Raw genomic sequence first — 22,961 nt, 5'->3', positions numbered from 1 at the left:
GCTGCGCTCGGGGCCCCCGCCGCCTCCCCAGGCTCCGGCTCCGGCTCCGCCCGCGGCCAGGCGCTGTGGCATGGGCAGGGTGGCCCGCTACATCCCGGGCACTCCCGGGCTAGGCCTAGCCCGGCCTCGGAGGCGCCGCTCTGCCCGCCCGCCAGTCCCTCAGTCCGCAGTCTCTCGGTCCGGCCACTGTTCACCTCAAAAACGCTCGGAAAAACAAACCGCTGGTCTCGTAGCTCGCTCCCTGCTTGTCACTCACGCTAGCACCCACCAATCACGAGCAACCACTGGCCCTTCGCCCCACCCCCCACTCACTTCAGCAGCCAATGAGGAGGAGGAGGTCGGATGCCCCGCCGCTCCCCTTTCCTACCTCGCTCCCAACACCCTCTCATCAGCCAGCTAATCAACACCGCACGACGAATCAAGCCCGCCCACTCTCTCAGGATGCCAATGGGCGAAGCCAAGGCGGCATTCGAGGGCCGTCGGGAGCCTGCCAATCATCGAGACGGTGCTTGGTGACCGGCACTGCTCCCCAATCACGGAGAGTTCTGAGCATCCGCCTCTGCGCGTCGCTCGCGCGCGCTCTAGCTCTCTCTCCCAGGGGGGCGTCGGTTGTTCCAGTGGCAGCTGCGGAGTGAGGGTCCCCCAAGTTCCCTCCTCCGGTCGCGGAGCAAGGCTCGGCGGGCACGCGGGCCGTTCCGGCTCTAGGTTTGGGAGGCGGCCGCAGGCACGCTCACACCTTCCGCCCTTCGCACTCTCGGCGGGCCGCCGCGGTCCGGGCAGTTCCGGAGCTCGCGGCCTCCCCTTCCCCGCGCCCAGCGCGGACTCGAAGTGGGCGGAGAGTCCAGCCCAGCGCTCCCCGGCGCGCGGCCACCGCTGCCGCCCAATCCCCTCGTTAGCTCTCCGGGCCAGATGCTGCGCTGGCCGGGAGACGCGAGCTCCGCCACCGCCTGCTCGGCTCCGGGTCTCAGACCTCGGGCCACACCCTCGGGTCTCTGCCTTGGGCCCCAGAAGTGGGTCACGGAATGCGAGTGCCCACAGTTGTAAGAGGAGAGGTTCCTTCTGAGAATAAAGCAACACAAACTTTTTGCACAAAAACTGGAAAGTGTAACGTTTTCTGAGAAGGAAACGAGAAATTTCCGTCATTACTATATGCCAGGCGTGTCATCTCATTTAATCTTTCCAATAACAGGTAAACAATACTGTTGGAATTTAAGTCAAAGTGCAGCCTCAGAGGTTAAATTTCATGTTCAAGTGGGAAAACCAGGTCTGTCTGCTCACAAAGGCCATGTTTATGCACTAGGTCAGGGCCTTCTACTTTTTTTTCCATGGTCCATCCCTAAAAAATTTTCAAGTAATTAATTTGTTTATTTCATTTTGGAGTGCTGGGAATTGAGCCCACGGCCTCATGAATGCTAAGCAAGACCTCTACTAATGACATTCTCACCCAAAAACTTTATATTATTTAAATTTTGCTTTACTAGCTGGGCGAGTGGGGTCAGGGGACAGCTCAGTAGAATAAGCGCTTGCCTGGCAAGTGCGAGGGCTTGAGTTCAATCCCCAGTTCTGCCAAAATAAATAAATAAATAAATAAATAAATAAAGTAGCTGGGTGTGGTAGTGTGCACCTGTAATCCCCAGCACTCAGGAGGCTGAAGCAGGAGGATCATCCCTCAAGTTCAAGGCCAGCTTGAACTACAGAAAAAAAATCCTGTCTCGACAAATAATAATCAAATTCCTAACACGTGACATTAAATTTTCTCTTTTTTAAAATGTATTTCGTACAGGGTCTCGCTACACAGCTCCAACTCAGAGTGATCCTCCTGTTTTCAGCCTCCCCAGTGCTGGGATCATAGGCTTGTGACACCATGCTCAGTCTCCTTGGCTGGCTCAGTGTGCCCAGGGGCAGGGCCAGTGCAGCATGTGGTGCTGGGGATTGAACCCCAGTCTCTATATTTGCCTAAGCAGGCACTTAGTCTGCTGAGCTACCTCGCTGGCCCTTGACATTAAATTCTAAGGAATGAGATTTTATTAGAGGAGTTTTGAAGGCTACATACTACATCTCTAGGCCTTTTTATTCTTATTTTCGAATAGGATCTTGCAAGGCCTAGGTGGAACTCGAATTTGCCAGCCCTACTCAGGGATGGGATTACAGGTATGCACCACTGGACCTGGATAGTTGGGCTTTTAAAAATACATAATAATAAATGTTACCTTTTTGGCATAAGCAAAAGAGGAAAAAAGTAACAACTGTTATCTGTTCACTGGCTGAGCACAGAATAAAAAGAGCAAGTGGTTTCAGTCAAGACTATGTTGGATTCCAGTGTGGTGGCACACACCTGTAATCCTAGCACTCGGCAGGCTGAGACAGGAGGATCGCTGTGGGTCTATGGCCAGCCTGCACTTCAAAGTGAGTTCAAAGCCAACCTCAATTGCATGGCAAAACCGTGTCTTGAATGTCTTGAAATGATAAAACAAAAATAAAAACCCAATGTAGTTGAATTTCCATAGTCAGCGAAAGAAAGTCTTCACTGTTCCTCTTGGATTCAACCAGGGACTCACATAAGAGCCCTTCTTACAAGAGTCAAGGCTGCTGGGGAAGCCAGCCCGGTAAGCACAAGGTCCTGAGTTTCATTCCTGATGTCAAAAGAGTCAAAGCTGTGCACAGAGCCAAATCCTGCTATCCCATCAAAAGGACACTTGGAAGTAAGCCTGGAGGATCTTCAAGGCCTTGAGGGATTTTCTGTCGATAATAACTAGAGATAAGACAAAGCAAACCAGTTCAGACCCTGAGTGCTCTGATAATAAGGTGCACCTGGCTCCTGGACAGCCAGATGCTGTGTCCCTAGTTTGGCAATAACGTGAGCAGCTTGTTCATTTGCTCTTTGTAAAGTATTTCACCTACTAGGTGTAACACATGAGGGACCAGGGAGATAGCTCAGCGGCATAAGTGCCTGCCTGGCAAGTGCAAGGTCCTGAGTTCAATCCCTAGTATTAAAATACTACTGCTAGTAATAATGCATAAGTATAGAAAATAAAACTCAATAATAACATCACTGTGAGAGAACCAGTTTTGATATTCTGGTGCATTTCCTTCTAGTCTTTCAAAAATTTATATTACATATATCATAAAACATATGTTTAAAAATTTGAATTATACTATATTTCCGTAAGTTTTTTCATTTAATACTATATTGTAAATACTTTCTGACAAAATATTCTTTGAGCCAGGGAGATGGCTCAGTAGAATAAGTGCTTGCCTGGCAAGCGCAAGGCCCTGAGTTCACTCCCCTGTTCTGAAGAAAAAAAAAAAATTCTTTGAAGAGTAACCTTTGCATCTGGCACTGGAGAGCAAACCCACACTTTGTATACTCAGGGCAAGGGCTTTACCACTGCGCTCTAGCCAGGCATTTTAAATTTTATTTTGAAACAGGGTCTAAGATGCCCAGGTGGGCCTTAAACTGCCTCAGCCTGTCAAGTTGCTGGGAGTATCGCCATGCTTTAGCGGCAGTGTCCTACCCACCCCCTCACCTGAATGCTGACTGCATTTACTCAACCCACTCAGGGTCTCCTTACCGGGGATCTAAGACAGCATAACAAGTTCAAGTATGGGCTCCACTGCCGGGGTGGTGGCGCGCGCCTGAAACCTCAGCACTCCTGAGGTCAGGGCCAGACTGGGCTACAAAGTGAGAACCTGTCTCCAAAAAAAAAAAAAAAAAAAAAAAAAAAGCAGGGCTCTTTTCTTCCATCCTAGTTAATTGCAGGAGGCCGCAGGAGATACCACTAGGGGTCAGTGCAGAGCCATCTTTACAGGCGCTGTGACAGTTCAGTATTACCTGCAAGTGCAGCATACACCTATATTCCAAAAAATGGATGCTGGGTGTGGAGGCATATGGCTGTAAACCGGCACTCGGGAGGCAGAGGCAGGAGAATTAAGTGAGGTAGAGGCCATCTTAAATTACATAGCGAGACCCTGATCCCTCCAAAAACCAAAACCAAAACCAAAAAAAAAGGGGGGAGGGAGCAAATAGCTCGGCGGATTAAAGCCCCTGAAAGCAAGAGCAGGGGCCCGGAGTTCTATCGCTGCGCTTGACCTGCCGGCCCCTCCCCCAGGGCACGATGACATGGCAACTGAGACTGGGCGTGGTGGCACACGCCTGTAATCCCAGCTCTTGGGAGGCTGTAAACAGGTGGATTACTACGAGTCTGATCTAGTAGTGAGACCTGAACACTCTGTAGACCCTTCCCTAAAATACAGCCCTCCCCCCAAAAAAAGAAGAAAAATGGTCATGCACATTAACAAGTTGTATTAGACTAGGGGAGGCATATAAACATAAATAACCAATTTCCCTTTAAAAGTAGGATCCTGGGGCCAGGGAGATGGCTTAGTAGAATAAGCAGTAGAATAAGCGCTTGCCTGGCAAGCGCAAGGGCCTGACTTCAATAAATAAATAAATAAATAAATAAATAAATAAATAAATAAAAGTAGGATCCTTTCGTTAGCCAGGCTCAGTGGTGCTGAGAAGGCTGAGGCAGGAGGACCATGCCGAGTTGGAGAGCAGCCTGGGCTATGTAGTGAGTTCAAGGCCACCCTGAGCCACGCTGTGAGCCCTTGTCTCAAACATACAGAAAAAAAGTAGGGGGCTGGGGAGGTAGCTCAGCGACTGAAGTGCCTGCCTAGCAAGTACAAGGTCCTGAGTTTAATCCCTGGTACCAAAAAAAAGTAGGATCTTTTAATATACATTTCTTATCTTAGAAATGACAGTATTTCCAAACCACTGCGATTTTTATAAATAAGCTCTGCAAGTACAAAATGTAGTGTCTTCACCTGCTTGGTATGAGATCATTTGAGCATAAAATACAGGTTTGTTGGGAAAACCAAATAACATGAAAACATCTTCCATATAAACTTAAAGGCACCTATTTTAATGGTGTACTATTCTGATGTTTGGATGAATTGTCTCCTACAGAAACTAAAGAACCCTAGATAGCAGCATGACTACAGAAGGAGGTATAAGGGCATATGTTTTGGCCTGATCTTGCACTTTTTTTCCCCCCAGCTCATGCTCATTATTGGTTAAGTCATTGTGAAATTAGTCATCCGTCTTTCCTAGAAGCTCAAGTTGCCACTGCAGTCAATTTGGTTTTAATTCTTTTCCATCTTTATTTATCTGTGGCTCCTTCTGGAAAATTATTCTGAGTTCACAAACAGCTTACAACTTAAAGCAGGTGGATAATAGGAACCCAAAGGCCACTCCAGACCAAATGCTTGACAGGGACAGGTGGCTGACCCTCCTGGCTTTTCTGAAGCAGGAAGTGACTAGTAGGACAAAAGGCAGCAAAGGATAGGCTTGATTCAGTCCTTTAGACATCCTTTTGTCCCTTACTCCGCTCCAGTTCCCAGTATCCCATCCTTTGGCACTGAGGAGGAAAAGAAACCAGGGCTGGAAGTTCTGGGGCCCCGCAGTTCTCAAACCTAGCTTGGTGTAGACTTTCAGGAAAGCAGGCTGTCTACTGACAGGTTTACTGTGAGCGATGGAAGGATTCAAGGGCGCCAGGCAATACAAGGGCCTGGCAATCCCTTATCACCAGCACCTATGTCCTCTGGCCTGGAGCTGTAAGCTCTCTGGTAGAAGAGCAAGAAGTTCACACAGAGAGAACACAGATGCACACCAGCAGCACACACTGCCCTAGCTCAGTTCCCATACAGAACGGCCCTGTACCTCCCCTCTGAGGTCCCACCTCTGAGAGCAGAATATAGGGTCATCCTGCCCACTGTGAGGCCAAGTGAGCAGCGTGTGCTCAGATAAGTAGAGTTCCTGGTACCTGGTCAGCACTTGAGAAATGGGAATTTCATGAACATTTGTTACATGAATGAATGCCACCCAAACAAGCTATAGAACGCTTGGATCCAGCCACTATCAAAAAATACTTAAGTAAATAAATGACAGTCTTAAGAATGAAATACATAAGAGAGCTAGAGGTCTCCACAACCAGGCACAAACTCATGACAATTCAAGAGTCATACAAGCTGGGGAGACAGCTCAGCTGCATAGGCACCTGCCTGGCAAGTGCAATGTCCTGAATTCAATCCCTGATATTAAAAAAATATATATATTAAAATAAAGAGCAGTTTCTACTGCACATGGCCCTGGGGTATTTGTAATGCTCACAGGGGCCAATTACCCGAGATCAGCGTCCACCAGATCACGGTCCACCGGCTGGCTGGCACCAACCTGCATCCAAGAGCTGAGACACCAGCAGAGCTGACAAAGCAGCCCACCACAAGTATGGGATTCCTTGGCCTAGAACACAGGTCTTGGCCTCAGGGCTAGTCTACCATGCTTCCTACCTGTCTCCCTCTCAGAGACTGCTGTGGAAGCAAGCCTGTGCTCTAGGATGGCCCAAAAGCTGCCCAGGAGCCCAGGGGCACACCATCTGTCACTCAATATTGTCATACACACGAATCACATCTTCATAGCTGACAAGAGCCTGGATGAGATGAGCAGCCTGCTTGAGGTCAGCGTCAGCCAGCTTCACCTTCGAGTGGGGGATGAACTCCAGCGTGCAGGACACCGAACACAGGCCCAAGGAGTCTAGCTTCTTCCTTACTTGATGCAGCGAAGAGCTATCACAGATAAACTGAAGACAAAGGAGAGGCAGGAGGTGAGGAGCTAGGCACTAATGAGACAAAGCCTGACGGAACTTTGCCGTCTTAAACAGAGACACTGTTCTCAACGAATCTCTCAGTTTCCAAGGTTCTGAATACTTATCATCCTCAGTAGGGCAGGTGCCACTTGTCACGTAGTGACCATGTGAGGGGTCCGCCTTACCTGTATCCCAAGTGCAGCAAAGAAGACACCAAGTGGTACCGCCTCCCAGCCTCTATTAATGCCCTCTCAGGAGCCCAGGAAGCACAAGCCCTTCCTACTCACTTTTAAAAAGTTCTTGTCTTCATCCTCATCTTCCTGGACATCCTCGGCTCCTGCTGCAAATGCCAGCTCCAGTGCACGCTCTAGGCCCACAGCTTTCTTCTCTTTGTCCTCCACTCCCACCGTGACTACCCCCTTTTTGTCAAAGCAGTGACGTGCTCCTTCGGTCATCATTCCCCTGGCAGGAGAGGAGGAGGTGGAGTGTGGGAGCGCCGCAGACACTCGGCCTCCACAGCGCACAGCGTTCTGATGTCAACTCTTCCCCACTCAGCATCGGTTTACACACAGACATGGAGCGCCCCCCCCCCCCCCCCAAGGAGAAGGTGCAGCTGCCATAGATCAGGGAACATATGGGACTCATCCTCACCCTGCATTTTCTGCCCTGACTGGAGTCTGGCGGATGCAAAGACTTGGGTCATCATTTCCTGTCCATTAAGACTCCGGTTCTGGTGCAATATTTTAAGACCTGGGCATTATATGGCTTCAGAAGGGATAATCAGACCAAGATCCTGTCTTTCAGATCCTGCCTAGTAAAGGAAATCAGTAATGCCATTGGATTCAGCTAAGGAGGAAGTGTGCTTAACGACCACCTGGCATTTGTCTGTCTTAGAAGCGCAGTTTAAAGGCTCTGATCCCTTCCACCATCCTCTCCCTCTGACACATACTTATTCTTTTTTTTTTTTTTTTTTTTTTCCAGAACTGGGGATTGAACTCAGGTCCTTGCACTTACCAGGCAAGCACTTATTCCACTGAGCCATCTCTCTGGCCCCCTAGATGTTCACATTTTTTTTTTTTAACAGTATCAATCTTTTTTTTTTTTTTTTTTTTTTTTTTTTTGTGGTACTGGGGATTGAACTCAGGCCCTTGTACTTGTCAGGCAAGTGCTTATTCTAATGAGCCATCTCCTCAGCGCCCCCACTTACCCATTCTTGTTCAGGATATGTCTAATGTCTGACTGGCACTTGAAGCCACTGTTAGATAAGGCCTCAATGAGCAGAGAAGAGCCACCAGGACCTCGACCCTCATACAGCAAATAAATGTCCTTAGTTTTCTGCAATAAACAACAGGAACCATGAATACAGTTTCTGGTTCTCCAGCTCCCTCTCACAGGCCAGCCCGTCCCACAGGCAGCACAAAGCTGACTCTGTGGGTGGGTTCCTCAGCCTGGATTCTGGGCGCTCAGATCTTCCTGACCCACTCTCTGAGGAGAGCTCTGGGATGAACTTTTGAGGTAACTGAAAGTGCTAGCCGTTCTTGGGAAGTCTGTTTCCTTGGCCCCTCAATAATCAGCCATCTCCCAGCTCTGCTTCCTTCCAAATCTCATGGTTTCCTGGTCACAGCCAGCATCCATGATTAATCCCTCTATACACCATTCTACACAAAATCCACCAGTGCTCCGACCTTGGAGATTCTGCTGAATACTGCTGCAGAAAATGCACACACCTGGGCCGTAGCATGAGAGCCACAGAAAATAGGATGGCCTCAAAATTCACATGCTCAGGCTCTAAGGACCGATGTTCTCTGGACTCGGCACACCTGCACTCAGCCCTCATCTGCACATCTGACCTCCCTACTCCCTCCAAGCACCTGTTCCTGAACCTTTACAGGAGTTCTCAACTGATGGCTTCTCCTTGCCTCTCTCACAAAAGATGTACAGGGCCCCTGGGTGGGGGAAAATCCTGCCTCCACCAAGGCTTAGATGAAGAAAATATGTCTACTGGCGAGAGCACAGGCTCTGGAGTCTGGCTGTCTGGTTTCGAGTCTGTCATTTTCTGTGCAGCCTAAGTCAAGTCACAAACCTTTCTGTGTCCCAGTTTCCACTTAACATCATGTTAAGTATCCGCTGAGATAATGCACACAGAATTCTCATCAAGGTACTTGGCCTGGAAGAAGCGCTTAATAACTATTAGGTATTAAAATGACTATGAGCTAGGTATGGGGCATATTCCTGTAATCCCAGCTACCTGGGAGCTGCAGGCAAAGAATCATAAGTTGGAGCCCATCCTGGGAAACTTAGAAAGACCCTGTCTCAAATGTCAAAATAAAATACCTTTGTAAAAGGCATGGGGACCTGGGCATGGTGGCACACATCTGTAATCCCAGCACTCAGGAGGCTGAGTCAGGAGGATCACCACAAGTTCAAGGGCAGCGTGGGCCACATGAGTACAAAGCCAATCTGAACTATGTAGTGAAGCCTTGTCTCAAAAGAAAAAAACAAAACCTCAGGGATACAGCTTAATAACAATGATTAACTTCCGCAGATCCTTCTTACTTGTATAGTATTAGAAGAAAAGTTGCCTCCTCACCAGAGCGCAACGTCCCTGCCCCTCACACCAGCACAATGACGCCCACCCTTTCCCTTCCCACTGATTTTTCTCCTCTACAGAATAAATATCTGGAAAAAAAAAACCCCAAACCCAAGTCTTTCTTCCGCCTGACATCAGAGCTTTTCTCCCAGCTCCTTCTCTTTCAGTCACACCTCTTCGGCCTGGCTCTGGGCACCCGCCCCCCATCTACCCACCCTCTTTCCACTTGTGCTTCTTCAGCCGATGGCCAAGGACAGGGAGCCCCAGTGGTCTGTGGCCAACGTGATGAACCACATTTCTACTCTTTCTCTGCTAATTCAAGGCTATCTGGTGACCTCCCAAATATCCAAATATGAATACTGTGGCGGCTGTAGTCAGTAACAGGATAGGGCCGGGGAGATAGCTCAGGGCTTAAGAAGCACAAGGTTCTGAGTTCAATCCCTTGTTAAAAGAAATCAATAACAGGAATGCTAAACTGAGGGCACACCTCCATCTTCAACGCTGCTTCAATTGTCGACTTGGGCATGTGCTTGCTGCGACACACCTCTAAGATGTTCAGCAAATTGCTGTTGAGCTCCGGATTAGGGCCTCCCTCTGAGACAAAGAAAAGAGAAGGAGCAAAGACATCACCAAGAAGGAGCGAGAAGGAATTTCTAGCCCACTCCCCACTCCCTCTAGCCAAAACAACAGCAAGCTACCATTTTGCTCATTGTTGAAACACTATCCGGTTTTTCATTGGATATGGAGAAGATCCTGGAAAAGAAATTTCGAGTTCGCCTTGCCTTTGGGACAGCTATCATTGTGCTAGGTTCAGTGAACACCACTTTTCATCAGCAGAAGCGGCAAGAGATAGTAACAGTATTTCCCATGGGAGGCTGAGGCAGGAGGATCGTTGGGAGTTCAAGACCAGGCTGAGCTACAAAGTCAGCTCAAGGCCAGCCTGAACTGCACAATGAGACTCTATCTTAAAAAGACCAAAAAAAGTAACAGTATTTCCTAAATGTGTCATACTCCTTGTTCTTACTCTTACAATACTTTGGGCATAATTAATGAAATGCTCAATGACACTGTACTCATGCTATCTCGGGGAAGTCGGTTGTTACAATCTTTGAGTTTCCAGTGCCTGGCATTGAAATAAACACTCACCAGTGTTAGTCAAACAATACCAAGAATTCTGGCCAACTGTAGGCACATACCTGTAATCCCAGCATTTGGGAGGCAGAGGGAGGGATCACCACCAGCTGGAGGCCAGCCTGGACTACATAGTGAACTGAAGGCCATCCTGACCTGCCCTGGGAAACCATGTCTCAAAACCCAAAACAACAACAAAATTCTTAGCATGGGCAAGGCTCCTGCTTCGATTTTTAAAAGAAGCTGGGCTCAGTGGTGCATACTTACCCCTAGCACTTAGAGAGGCTGTGGCAAGGAGGATCACAAGTTCAAATCTCACCTGGGTAACTTAGACCCTGTCTCAAAACTAAAAATTAAAGAAGGCAGGGATAGAACTCAGTGGCAGTGTTCCTAAGTTCAATTCACAGTCCAAGCAGCAGCAGCAGCAAGAACAGAATGATCAGGCATGAGTTGTAGGGACAAACATTAAATGCTTATTCCCCTGCACAAACACACACACACGCGCGCACACACACACACACACACACACACTACCTTAAACTGGGCATTTGCCCTGTTTTAGAGAAAGTGAAACAAAATCAGCAAAGTTAAGCCACTTGCTTAAGGCTGGTCAGTGACAAAATCCAAAGTCCAGACACATCCCCCTCCTCCACTTTTTGGTGACGCTGGAATTCAGACCCCAGGGCTACTGCACTCTAGGCAAGTGTTCGACCTCTGAGCTACATTCTCTCAGCTCCCTTTGCCACGTTTCTTTTCTTTTTAAATTTAAGTTTACTGGTACAATGTAGGCTCTATGCTTTTTACAGGGCTTTCCCTCTCTTCCTATGGGTGTCCAACTGAAAAGAAAACAGACCTTCAGGGTGGCTTGCAACTGATTGCATACCCATCTTCCAAGAAAATGTGCCGCGGGAAACCCTAAGGAGAAACCCTAAGTGAGGCCTGAGGAGGTGATAACTGTATTCAGCGCTCCTGCCACAACCTGCACGCCGCTCGAGGCGACCGCCGCAGAGAGCCTGCTCTGCCTCCTGAAGAGGCACACAGTCCACCGACTCTCAGGATGTTCCTAGGAAGTCCAGGCACTCAGACCCACACTTCCATGAAGTCTCTGTTACCTCTTCTCTCCCACAGGGTAGTTCCCTCTCTGACCCACACACACAAAAAAAGTTGTCTAGAAAAGTGGGTGGGTCATCCAACTTAGCCGTTTCGAAGTGGACCATGACAACAAGTGGGGAAGGAAAAGAAAATGCAGTCCGGCGTCGCGTGGGTGATGGCCCGGCTCGGGGAGGCAAGAGAGGCGCACGGAGAGGTCACTGCGGCCAGCGGCCACGGACCGTCAGTTCTCACCTTTGACGGCCAGGCGGATGCTGAGACTAAGCTTAGAGAAAATGCGACTTCTTTCGGCGTCCTTGGGACCCTTGATGTGCCGCACTTTGGACCACTTATTGTGCCCGGCGGGGGCCTCCGAGGTGAGGTGCAGCGTCCGGCCCGCAGCGCAGGAGCCGGAGCCCGGCAGGACGCCGCGCGGGGCCGCCTCGAGGACGCCGGGGCCCCGCGCTCGCGCGCACCTGCTCAGGCTGACAGCAGCGCGAGCCGCCATCGGCTCCGACCGCGGGCTGCAGGCTGCGACCCGGCGCCGCCAAGGTCAGCGCGGCCTATCTGCTTCCGGATTCCGGCGCGGCGGCCGCTCCGCCAGCCTCCGAGAGCCACCGCTCACGCCACGCCGGCGCAGCTCAGCCGCGGCCGAGCGCGGAGACCTTTGATGACGTAGCACGCTTCCTCTCCTGGGTCCGTTGCGGAAACCCGTCCCCGCCACCGCCACCGCCACCGCCAAGTGCGTTCCGCCGCCGCAGGGTACCGGTCCTCCCGCCCAGCCGGGTGAGGAGCTCGGGGAGGGAGCGGCGCGCGCTGGCTCCGGGGGGGTCGCTTAGCGGGGTGCGTGAGGGGGGTGTCTGGAGGGCTTGTTTCCCCGCAATGACCTAGTAGAAATACCCTGAATTATGCAACCGATTTTGCTTCCAAATTCCTTCTTAACTCTGAGAAAGTCCGCAAAGATAAATGTCTTGTTCTTGCAAGGGAGTAATTCCACCGTCCTGTTGTACGTGGTGAGGGCGTCCAGGAAAGTAATTTGCCCATTCATCCCTCGGATCCAATGTTTTCTCTATATATAAATAAGGGGGCGGCCACCTACTTTACCAGCGTAGGGAGCTGGAACGACGACATGAGACTTAGAGGAATAAACTTAGGCAAACTGCAGCAGTCGTGATAGTGATTTAAGTTTCTAACGCCCTGGGATAGATTCACTTGAGTCACAGGCTTTCGCGGAGAGGAAAAATCATCAGACAAACCTTTTGGGGCCAAACTCCGCTTTTCATTTTACGTTTGATCTCCCAAGAGAAAAAAGAGAATAGAAAATGGAGAAGAAACAAATTTGCAGGTAGCGGAAAAATTTTTCAGTGGCCCTCCATGGTGAGATTTAAATCCAAAGCCCCTGCTGTCACAGACGCCTACACTGTGTGAACGAGCTTAAATTTCTGCCCGCCGGGGTTGGACGGGATGGACTTGAGCCCTGTTTCATTGCTTGTGTAACCACGGGCCAGGTGGTATGGCCTATTAAGACTAAACAGGAAAGTGAATGTAAGGCTGTAGTGGTCCATACATTGTGGGGGTCCCGCCCTGGGGCCCAGCGGGTTCTGCTCCAAGAGTGACTCAGCACAAAGAGACCATATAAAGGGGCTGAGGAAGTAGTTACGTTCCACTGCGTCAGAGAAGCTTCAGTCTTCGCATTTAGCTTAGACTTCATCGCCTGGCTTGCAGCGCAGACTCTTCGGCCTCTAGCTTAGATCCATCGCTTTCTGTCGCAGACTTTTCGCTGTCCATGCAGACTCTTCAGTCTTCCGTCGCAGACCCATCAGCTGACAAATAGACTTGCAGGGAACACAGCAGTGAGCTTCAGACCTTGGGACCGAACTCCTGTCTGGGTGTGCAGACGCCCTCTGCGCGCTCCCCCATCTGACTCTGCGGCTGACTGTCCTAAGCTAACCTTGTAATTCCTTATACATTGTATATCTTGTGTTAATATCTGTTCCTTATGTTATATCTGTTCCTCTAAGTAAAGCCCTGACTATTGAGCCATCTCCCCGGCCCACCATAATCAATCCTGATGCTGCATTTCTGGGGCGGGGGGCGCTGAGGAGGGTGGTTATTATGCTCCATGGAGTACAAGCCTTTCATCACCTTTGTTTTTGGGTTGGGCTCATCCTTCATTCATCTTCTCACTAGTAAAGTCTTTGTTGCGCTTCAGAACCCAATTAAGCTGTCATCCTCATGAAGCCTTATGTTACTCGAGTTTTTAACTGATATTGTAGGTCACTTATAAAGTGTGTGTGTGTGTGTGTGTGTGTGTATGAAACCCCGGGCCTAAAGCATGGTAGGCAAGCATTCTACCACTGAAGCATTCTAACAGTTACATCCCCAGCCCAAAAACTTAAAAAAGGAGAATCGCTCGTTATTCATGCTACTTAGTGATGACTCTGGAATCTTCCTCCTTGTACTTCCCAGAGGAGGACCCCCCAGTGCTCCCAGCACTGCTCCCGCTCCCTGCACTGAGCGCCCCCTCCACCTGCCTGGGCTCTCTTCCACCTCATTCGCCTGCAGTTTTTGTTCTTCCTCCAAGATTCCTGCCCAAGCAGCATTTCCCGCCCTCACCTGCTACCTCTCCGTTGAGCTCAGATGATCTGCTCTGCGCCCACATCATTCTCTGTGCATGCTCGTACCTTAGTAGAATGTTCATTTTATTTATTTATTTATTTATTTATTTATTTATTTATTTATTGTATTTTAGGACAAGGGTCTACAGGGTCTCACTGCATACATCAGGCTCCTAGTGATCTGCCTGTTTACAGCCTCCCAAGGGCTGGGATTACAGGCACACGCCACCACCCCCAGTCTCACTTGCCATCTCAGCGCACCCCAGGGGCAGGGCCGGCATGACATGCCCCGGGATCAAACCCCCAGCCCCTGCACCTTCTTGCAGGCGCTTTAATCCACTGAGCTATTTGGCCAGCCCCAGTTGATTACTGTTTAACCTTCTGAAAGAGAGCCACTGTTTTTCAAAATGACTGCATTATTTTACATTCACACCAGCAAGTAGGATGGTTAATTTCTCCAAATCCTCACTAAATTTGTTCTTTTTTGTCTACAGTTACAGCCATGTTGGGGTGTACTGTGTAATTTTAGTTTTGATTGTACTTCCCTCATGAGTAATGATGCTGAGTATCTTTGCACTTGCCAGGCAAGCGCTTATTCTACTAAGCTATCTCCCCAGCCCCTCTGTTGTGTTACTTTAGTAGCAAAAAAAAATTAACAGGAATCTCCCCCCTCCAGAATTTATAACCACAAATTAGTATTGAGGCCCAAACAAGATTTATAGTTGCCCTTCTCCAGCTGCCCAGCACTTGGGGGGCATTAGTCCAAATTACTGGTGCACTGTAACAGGGGAGACCACATACCAGGAATAGTAGGGAGTCTCACCTAACAGGAAAAGATGGTTACTGCAGGATTAGGAAGAGGATGGAGATCAAGATTTTTTTTTTCCGGTACCAGAGATTGAACTTGGCACCTTGCACTTGCCCCACAGGCACTTGTGCTGCTGAGCTATAACCCCCAACACCAGTTTCTTTAGAAGTACCAAGTTAAATGTGCAGTGCTGTGTCTAGAAATCCCTCTTGGAAGTGCTACGCCTGGGCTGGACACCCAAGCTCCTTCTCTATGTCAAAGCAGCAGTCCCTCCAAACAAAAGTGAAGGCTTCATCCTAACAATTTCCAACTGCAAAATGTCAGCCTGCAGTTTTAAAGAACAAGATTTATCAGTGAATTTTTTTTTCTTTGTCACAGAGAAAGTTTTCATGACCCTTCAGGTTGGAGTGTGTGCTTGGGAGAAAAGTAGAAAAGTATCACTTCCTATTAACTTTCCATCTGATGTCATCAGCGTCCCCACCCTCAATGCTGGGGCTGGAACCCAGGTGTTGAGGCAAGTGGTCCAAGAGCCACGCCTGGGTCCCCCAGCTGTGACCACACAGGGCAGATTTCTCCTTCCTCGGCCTAACAGTCACTTTCTTGAGGTAACTTCAGGCCTCTTGTTAGGATCGCTGAACTCAATCTGCAAGGGAGCCTGGAGACCCGAGCAGGCTAAGTCCCACACTATTAGGCTCACCCGTGTTGTCTAATTCTAACAACTCCCAAGGAATGCAGTGACACGGGCAGCTGTCCTGGATGGTTTGCCAATTTCTGGTACTGCAGAGATGTCACTATTTCTTCATCATTTTACCTTCTCTTTCAAGGTACACAGAAGAGCTACATTTCTTGACTTTCTTTGCAGTTATGTCAGAACCAAGGCTGGCAGACATGAGGACGATGCTCCTCCCAGGGTTCTTCTGCAAGGCGCCCCCCCCCCATGCCAGCCAGGAGTTGTGTGTCCCATGAGGCAGCCACAAAGTAGAGAAGACTTCATTCAATAAAATTAAACTTTCGTTTTGCGTGGTCCCTGAGACTTCGAGGTTACAGCAGACAGCCTGCAGCAGTGGGGACAAACCCATGGCACACGTATCACAGTGGCACCTGGTATCACTGAAACTGTAAGAGGTTCACCACCATGGGCCTCAACCACCAAGGCTACAGTCAGCATTCCCCTCCCAGCTTCCTCCGTAAAGCCAGCGAGCTTGCCGGACTTCGTGGCTCTCACCTGCAGCCCTGCCTTGCTCAGTAGGCTGATGCGGGGAGACTGAAAATCCAAGGCCAGTGTGGGAAACAACACGAGCCTGGCGCATGGTGGCGCACGCCTGTAATCCCAACACTCGGGAGGCAGAAGCAGGAGGGTTGCAACAAGTTCAAAGACAGCCTAGGCTACATAGTGAGCTCAAGGCCAGCTGAAACGCATGGTGAGATTCAGTCTCAAAAAACTAAAAAAAAAAAAAAAAATTACAGGGCTGGGAATGATACAGCTCGGTGGTAGCATACGTGCCTAATACCATATGTGCGAGACCCTGTTCAACGCCCAGTGCCACTAAAACTAAAAACAAACCCAGGAAACAGGAATGATGTATTTCCTACAAAGTATGCATTCTCAGATCATATCGTGCATCTCCCCCGAGCCAGCAGGGCACAGAGTTCTCCACACTGTCTTGTCTTCAGAGATCCACTTCCTCGAGCTCCATGTCCTGCGACAACGACAGGCACTTACCGAGTACAGACCTAGCTTGCCTTTCTTCTCTTCCCCTAAAGAGGCGTAGGCACAGAATTAAAAATGAATGGGCGACGGTGTATTTACCTGGGACACGTGGCACTGGAACAGCAGTGCAATGTGGTAGGTCCCCATCCTACCAAGCACAGGCAGGGGTTTGGGAAACTGACCTGGAATTCGAAATCCCGAGGTAGCTGCCAGAGGCTGGAGTCCAAACACAGACCTAGAAATTGGGGGCTGTCTCTTTGCCTTCCTCAAAGCCTATCGATTACTGAATACTTCTTTTTCGGTGGTACTAGGGATGACCTAGGGCCTTTACCCACATCCCCAGTCATTCTCATTTTGAGACAGGGCCTTGCTAAGTCACCAAGTTGCCACGCTGGGCTCCCGCACCTAGGGGAGGACTGCATCCTGATGACGTCCTCTCCTCCACGACTTGTCCCCGTCACCCCTCTGCGGCTCCTCCCCTAGTTCAGGTCTTCGTGCCTTTGCACTGATAACTGTGACAGGCGACCATCATCTCCCCTGCATCACTCCGCCAAGGCTGCTTCTTCACTGCCCACCCTTCAGCGATGGCATTCTATCAGGATGTCCCTCTACAGAAATTCTCCAAGCCTTCAAACACAAGCCCAAGGCCTAACACGGTGGCAACACTCCCTGCCCGGCTGGCTCTCTGGCCACACTAGCCACCATACCCCACGCAGGCACTCTTCATTCCTTGGCATTTTCCCTGAGCCCACCTGAGCTCACAGAACGGCGCCAGGTATCCGCTTATGTGCAAGTCTCCTTGGGTACGGTGCACACAGCCCGAGAGCCACGGCTTGGGAAGAGGAGATGCTCCGCCTTGTGTTAACTGAGTAACAGCAACCACACAGGAGATAAAAAAGTGAGTCCATTATGAGTGGAATCACCGTGTGCTATAGACTAGCACACACAAAAAGACTGTGAGTGACAAACGTACTGGGCAAAGGCAGAGTCTGTCCCCTAGCCCGTCTGAAACACAACCACAGGGGCAAGCCGGAAAGGACTGCATGCATCACAAGAGGAAATTCATCTACATATGTTCAAGTTTTATTACAAAGTATGATGGGCAGAAAATACAGTACTTCTTATACAGGAAGCTGAAACAAAATGAAAGGGTGAAAATTAGGTTTAATGTATTTAGGAAATAAAAAAGAAGTCATAAAAAGACTCCACTCTCAGGTGCCTTCATACTGCCTGCAGTGGAGATTCCTCTGCGTGGTTCACAGCACAGTGTTAAGATCTTATTACAAGCCCTGTATACAATCAGTCCTGTGAAAATAATATTTATAAAAGAAAAATGGTTACAGTACAATTCGGCAAGGAGCAGCTTCCTCTCCATTTGACCAGAGGATGCCACAAAACCTATAGGACAGAGGGAAGGTTTAAATATGTAAGAAAGTAAGTTCAGACATCCTAGGCTAAAGGGCACAGAGGTTAGAGCTTAACATTTCAGAGAACAAGAAATCTCCATCTTCTACATAGAGGCTTATACAATCATGCTACAAATTCACACTCGGGGGGGAGGGGGAGTCACTGACAGAGGGGTCATAAAACATACAGGAACCAAAGCAAGCGATCCACGCTGGACTAAAGCCACCTGAAGCTTCCGTTGATCGTGTTCTAGAACACAACCAGAACAACCCGAAGCGTGACACGTTTTGTAACAGTAGCCAGCGTGAGTTCATCCTCACTGGGCTGTCCCAAAAGTGGGTGCGCACGCAGCTCTCAGCTGCCCCACGCTGGCAGCACCCTTCTTTTGGAGTTCAAACTTTCTCAGCTTATTTGTTCCTGGTCTGACACCCCAGTCCAAGCCTCTTTAGGAAGGCACCTGCATGTTTCCAAATTTAAAAAAAACAACAACAAAAACCATCCAGAAAGCAGCCCAAGACCTGACCCATCCCATGTGGCCACACATTTGACTTTGACCATTAGCAGCAAGGACAACGGTGGGAGGAAGAAAGGGGACAGAGGGGTGCAGTGGACAAGGCTCCACAACATGAGACACCCTTGGTGGCTGCGCAGCCAGGGCAAAGACGACTCCTGAAAAGCCTAGCCTATGGCTCACTGCTTAGCTCAGCTTTCTTCCAGAAAACTCACCCTAGGTGCCAGGCATGGCCCTCCTTCCCTGTTCTGGGGTACAGAGAATAAGGAGAAACATGTGCTTCAAGTATTCCACTCCAGCGGTGTGCCCAGAGGGCAGCGGGACTGTCACACTGTCAAAGCGAGGACGGTGGGGGTGCAGTCTGGCTACCCCCTCGCCTGTCTGGTAGGCCCTGCGGCTCCCAAATGCCCTTACTTCCTGGGACCTACGAGCTCTGGCACAGCAAGGAGAAAGTTCTACAGTGCAACGGCAAGAGAAGAACAGGAAAGAAATAGGACAGGGCTACATGACCACTTCCCACCTTGGAGCAACCTGTAACTAAGAAGAACTATGGTCGGAAGTGCTACTGGATACCTGACACTTGCGTGTTTTCGCGTACAGCTGCCTGCTGCAGGGAGACTCTCCTTCCCTGAGCTGTCACCCTGGCGCACAGCTACCCAGCACCACAGATGCCTGACTAGTAGTATAGGAAGGGTGGCCAGGCCGAGGGCATGGACTCTCCACAGCCACGCAAGTCTGAACGGATCCCCACCTCAGGCCTGGCCTGCCCTTCAACAGTCCCGCCCTCGATCCAAAGAAATACCACTGACTTCTCCTACATCTTAGATCTTATAAATTCCCACCACAACTATCAGTAAAACGCTGCAAGACGCTGGATTTTTTATGTTCTTAAGCCAATTCTCCAAGAGCTGATTCTGGATCTGACTCGAAGTTGCCGCCCACTTATCCAATACTGCCCCTCTTTAGATTTAACCCTGCAGGTTAGGGCTTCCTTGGAAGGAGAGGGTCTTCACCTCCTGAGAATAATGCTCATGTCCTTCAGTGCCTCACACCCATTCCTGGACCCAGCGCTCCACCATTCAGCAGGGCAGATCTGTCTGCACCTGTGGCTTGGCCTGTCAAGGGCATCAAAGGGGGCACCACAGCTGCCCACAGCCCAGAGGTGCCCGCACAGAAAGGCCTCCCAGCTGCTCGAGGAGAGCAGATGGGAGCTCTCCAGCAATCGTGTGTGTGTGTGTGTGTGTGTGTGTGTGTGTGCTTGCAAGGCAAGTGCTTATGCCACTGAGCTATCTCCCTGTCTCCAGCAATCTTATTGGTGGTTAACCTGAAAACTGAACAACTGAGACTTACTCTGAAACTACCACAGACTTACTTTGTTTCTGGAGCCGAGCTGGCCAGGGGCTCCATATCTGGAGAATACACAAACTCCTTCCTTGGCCAGGGGCCATTTGCTTGTGGTGTAAAGGGAAGGTGGGAGTGGGAATTTCAAGGTAACCATGAGCACAAGTGCGTGTGCTGTGGGACAGGAAGAGTATCACCTGAGCTCCAGATGGGCGCGGAGGGGCAGAGCACACTGCAGAGCCCAAGGAGGGGTTATGGCTGGGGGGCCGGGGGCCAAAGAAAACCACCATCCAAATCTAGGCAAATAACTACTAATTAATTTTATGAGTTAGTATTTTTCAAGTTCCAGTTGACACACCTCCTTGCCATTCAGACCAGGACCAAGTCCTCTAAGAGCTCAGTGCACCCGCCCACCCCTCATCCCACCAAGCAGAGCCAGCCACGGCTGCCACTCCAACTCCCATCACAGGAAGAAATGGGGGCCCCTAGGAGGCAGCGATCAGCTGAAGTTGCTCCCTGAGGAGGAGGAGGATCCCCGTAACCACTAGCAAACAATTAAAAGCAGAGGAAGGGTCTGCCTAAGAACTGCTTGCTCATGATCCCCATCAATGCAGTGAAAATCTGGTCGTAAGTGCAGGACAGCACCACCCAGAGCCCCACGTCAGAACAAGAGTAAGAAGCTCCAGGCGGGAGACACCCGTCTACAAAGCCTTTCCTTTAGGGACAAGCCTGCTGGAGTAGAGTGAGCTGTGACGTTGTGTACAGAGCCACATCGGCTGTGGAATGGGAAGACTTCACAGGAGAGGCTGAAGACCAGGAGAACGCAGCTAACTAGTCTCTCGAGCAGGTGAGAGCCTAAGTGGACAGGTCACTGGCTGCCGGGCCTGCTGCTCACCTGCTCTCAGGCGAGCAACTCAGAAGGTCCCCACAGCTGCAGGCACTTGACAGCGCGACAAGCCAGGCAAACTCCGTGGCCAAGCCCCAGATGCTGCCCACGCCAAGGACTCTTCTAAAGCCAGAACCACACGCACGCCCCCTCCCTGCAACCTAGCTACGTAACGGAAACACACTTGCAGCCTGTGAGTCAGCAGTTACCAGAAGACTACAAGCTCAATACTGCCCAGAACGTACGCTGGGCTAGGGCTGCGTCTGACAGCTTTCCTGGCTGGCCTGGGACCTGGGATTCTTAGTCACCCGAAGGCTCGGATCATCACACCCAATTAGTCCACCCCAATGACCGCTGCCTGTCTCGCCCCTCCTAAAGAACTCGCACTGTGTCAGCACAGACTTTTCCTCACTCAATCCAAAGAGGGACCAGTATTCCACCAGGCTCAGGAAACTCAATGAACAGAAGTACCAAAGTTCAGCTTGCGGATCTTTCTTGCCTATCACTGAAGTTCCAGAAAGGAGTGGCCTGAGGCTTACAAGTGAATGGAAAAGCTCCAACACTGTGTACCGGAAATACGCTCCAAGTTCAGCTTTCCTGAAATGATTCCTCCCCAGCCTGCCTGCCTCCCTCATCAGCTGCCTAGCTCAGCTCTATCATATTCCCGTCTGGGTGAGGCCAGACGTGGGAGCTGTCTGTTCTGTGAGCCCCAAAGAGCCAGGGTGAGAAAATAGTGAGGTGTCAGTGGAGCTAGAGCACCGGGGGCTTGCGAGTCCTGGCCAGGCAGGCACCACTCAGCAAGAACTCAGGAAGGCAGGCTGTGCATAGGGTCGGGGCCCGGTGCCCACTGCGGGCACCAAGAGAAGAGAGGAAGGTGCAAAACGGGGACTGTAAAACAGAAGAAACTAGAAGAGTAATATTATTTTCATTAAAAAATTAGCCTGATAGATAAAAATATACAAAATTGAGATTTGTTAAAGACACTGACACCAGGAGGAAAGATTACTTCAAGTTGGTACTTGTTCCCACTTAAGTGCTACTGTGGACATGGACAGGGACAGGACACGGACCACTGCCTTGGGCAGCAGGCAGACAGACAGACAGACAGAGGGCAGAGGACACAAACAGCGCCAGTGCTCGTACTGCTCATGAATGCAACAGCTGACAGACAAATATATAGACATATTTAATTGAGGAAACAACGGAAAAAAAAACTGAGAAGAATGTTAAAACTCAGCCCCGGGCTGAGGAGATGCCACACGGCCCTGAGGCTGGCACAGAGAACGTCGGGTGGCTGGCCAGACACTCGCAGAGCAGCTTCTGGAAACAGCGGGTGCAAAGCAAGGACAGACATACTGGCCACTGGAAATGTGTTTCTTCTTACTTGGAGTGGGGCCGAGGTGGGAACACAGTGGCCCTGCCCTGTGGGGAAGAGCCACCGCACTACACTCTGAGTATCTCCAGGCAGTTGTTGTAGCAGATGGCGATCCAGTCAGGCTGCGTGGACGCCCACTGCACGTTGTTGATCTCTCCTTCAGCTGTGTAGGCCAGGATCGGGTCCTCGATGGCTCGGGGCATTTGCTGGATGTCCCAGATGAGAGCCTGATGGTCATCCGCTAAGAGCAAACACAGACAGTGAGCAAGGCAGAGGGGCAGTGTGGACTGCAAGCCGAGCGGGTCACAACTTGTAAGTGTTAATCACCAAAACCTCCGGGAAGGCAGTTTTAAGCTCTCGTCTTATAGGTGAGGAAGCAATTTCAAAACCGTTAAGGCTCGTGCCCCAAGGCGCACGGTTATGTGCTGCTGAGCGGCAGGGCAGGATTCAAAGCTGACAGGGACTCCATGTCAAGACACGCCGGGGCTCCGTAAGCATAGCAAGATTAGGACAGTGGCTCTAGAGGGACTAGACCTTAGGAGCAGAGGGCACCTCCTCTCTGGGGCAGGCATCAGGAGAGAACAACGGGATGAAAACACCCAAGTCAGGCAGAGCGGCACACCCCCATAACCTCAGAGCTCTGGGAGGCTGAGGCAGGAGCACCGCAAGTCCTAGGTTAGCCTCGCCAGTTTAGCAACTTACTGAGACCCTGTCTCAAAACTTAAAAATGAAAAGGGCTGGGAGGGCTGAGGAGACAGCTCAGCAGCATAAGCGCCTACATGGCAAGCACAAGGTCCCGAGTTTGATCTCTAGTACCACATGCCATGCTGGCCTCAGAATGGCATGGTGG

At 50.3% G+C, this 22,961-nt stretch overlaps 2 protein-coding genes across 6 annotated transcripts in view; both read right to left on the bottom strand.

Annotated features, from left to right (window-relative positions):
* Positions 1-2,209: 2,209 nt before the first annotated feature.
* LOC101584908 (translational activator of cytochrome c oxidase 1) lies at positions 2,210-12,109 on the bottom strand. 3 transcript variants are annotated; one of them, XM_023714136.1, is made up of 5 exons: positions 11,710-12,109; positions 9,722-9,828; positions 7,852-7,979; positions 6,932-7,106; positions 2,210-2,456 (listed from the first exon to the last, which is right to left on the bottom strand). In XM_023714136.1, exons 1-5 carry the CDS (start codon positions 11,960-11,962, stop codon positions 2,295-2,297), a joined length of 825 nt encoding a protein of 274 aa, XP_023569904.1. In that variant the 5' UTR covers positions 11,963-12,109; the 3' UTR covers positions 2,210-2,294. The 3 variants fall into 3 exon arrangements, with proteins under 3 accessions (XP_023569904.1, XP_023569905.1, XP_004630216.1); XM_023714137.1 differs by lacking the exon at positions 2,210-2,456 and adding an exon at positions 2,494-2,752; XM_004630159.2 differs by lacking the exon at positions 2,210-2,456 and adding an exon at positions 6,321-6,638.
* A 5,542-nt stretch (positions 12,110-17,651) lies between these two features.
* The window catches only part of Dcaf7 (DDB1 and CUL4 associated factor 7), a 32,264-nt gene continuing 26,954 nt past the window's right edge, over positions 17,652-22,961 (bottom strand). Inside the window, exons 7-8 of one of the 3 annotated variants that reach the window (XR_192478.2) lie at positions 22,121-22,352; positions 17,652-17,724 (exon numbers count right to left, since the gene is read on the bottom strand). Coding sequence is in view for 1 of the 3 variants with exons in the window: in XM_004630013.2 (XP_004630070.1) it covers positions 22,180-22,352 (173 nt within the window). In the remaining 2 variants the exon portion in view is untranslated. The other 2 variants (XR_002820870.1, XM_004630013.2) reach the window with 2 other exon arrangements.

This window comes from Octodon degus, unplaced genomic scaffold (genome assembly GCF_000260255.1).
Source record: "Octodon degus isolate 3935 unplaced genomic scaffold, OctDeg1.0 scaffold00033, whole genome shotgun sequence".
Taxonomy (NCBI): domain Eukaryota; kingdom Metazoa; phylum Chordata; class Mammalia; order Rodentia; family Octodontidae; genus Octodon; species Octodon degus.
The sequence above is the reverse complement of the archived record's forward strand: the minus strand, read 5'-3'. Positions and strand labels throughout refer to the sequence as shown.

Bases quoted from the DNA above. Each gene is read 5' to 3' on its own strand.
- LOC101584908 (XM_004630159.2), bottom strand. From the start codon at position 11,962: ATGGCGGCTCGCGCTGCTGTCAGCCTGAGCAGGTGCGCGCGAGCGCGG. The intron at 9,829-11,709 runs GTGAGAACTGAC...TCTTTGTCTCAG, and splicing joins CATCCGCCTGGCCGTCAAAG to AGGGAGGCCCTAATCCGGAG. The intron at 7,107-7,851 runs GTAAGTGGGGGC...CTCTCCTGCCAG, and splicing joins CATATCCTGAACAAGAATGG to GGGAATGATGACCGAAGGAG.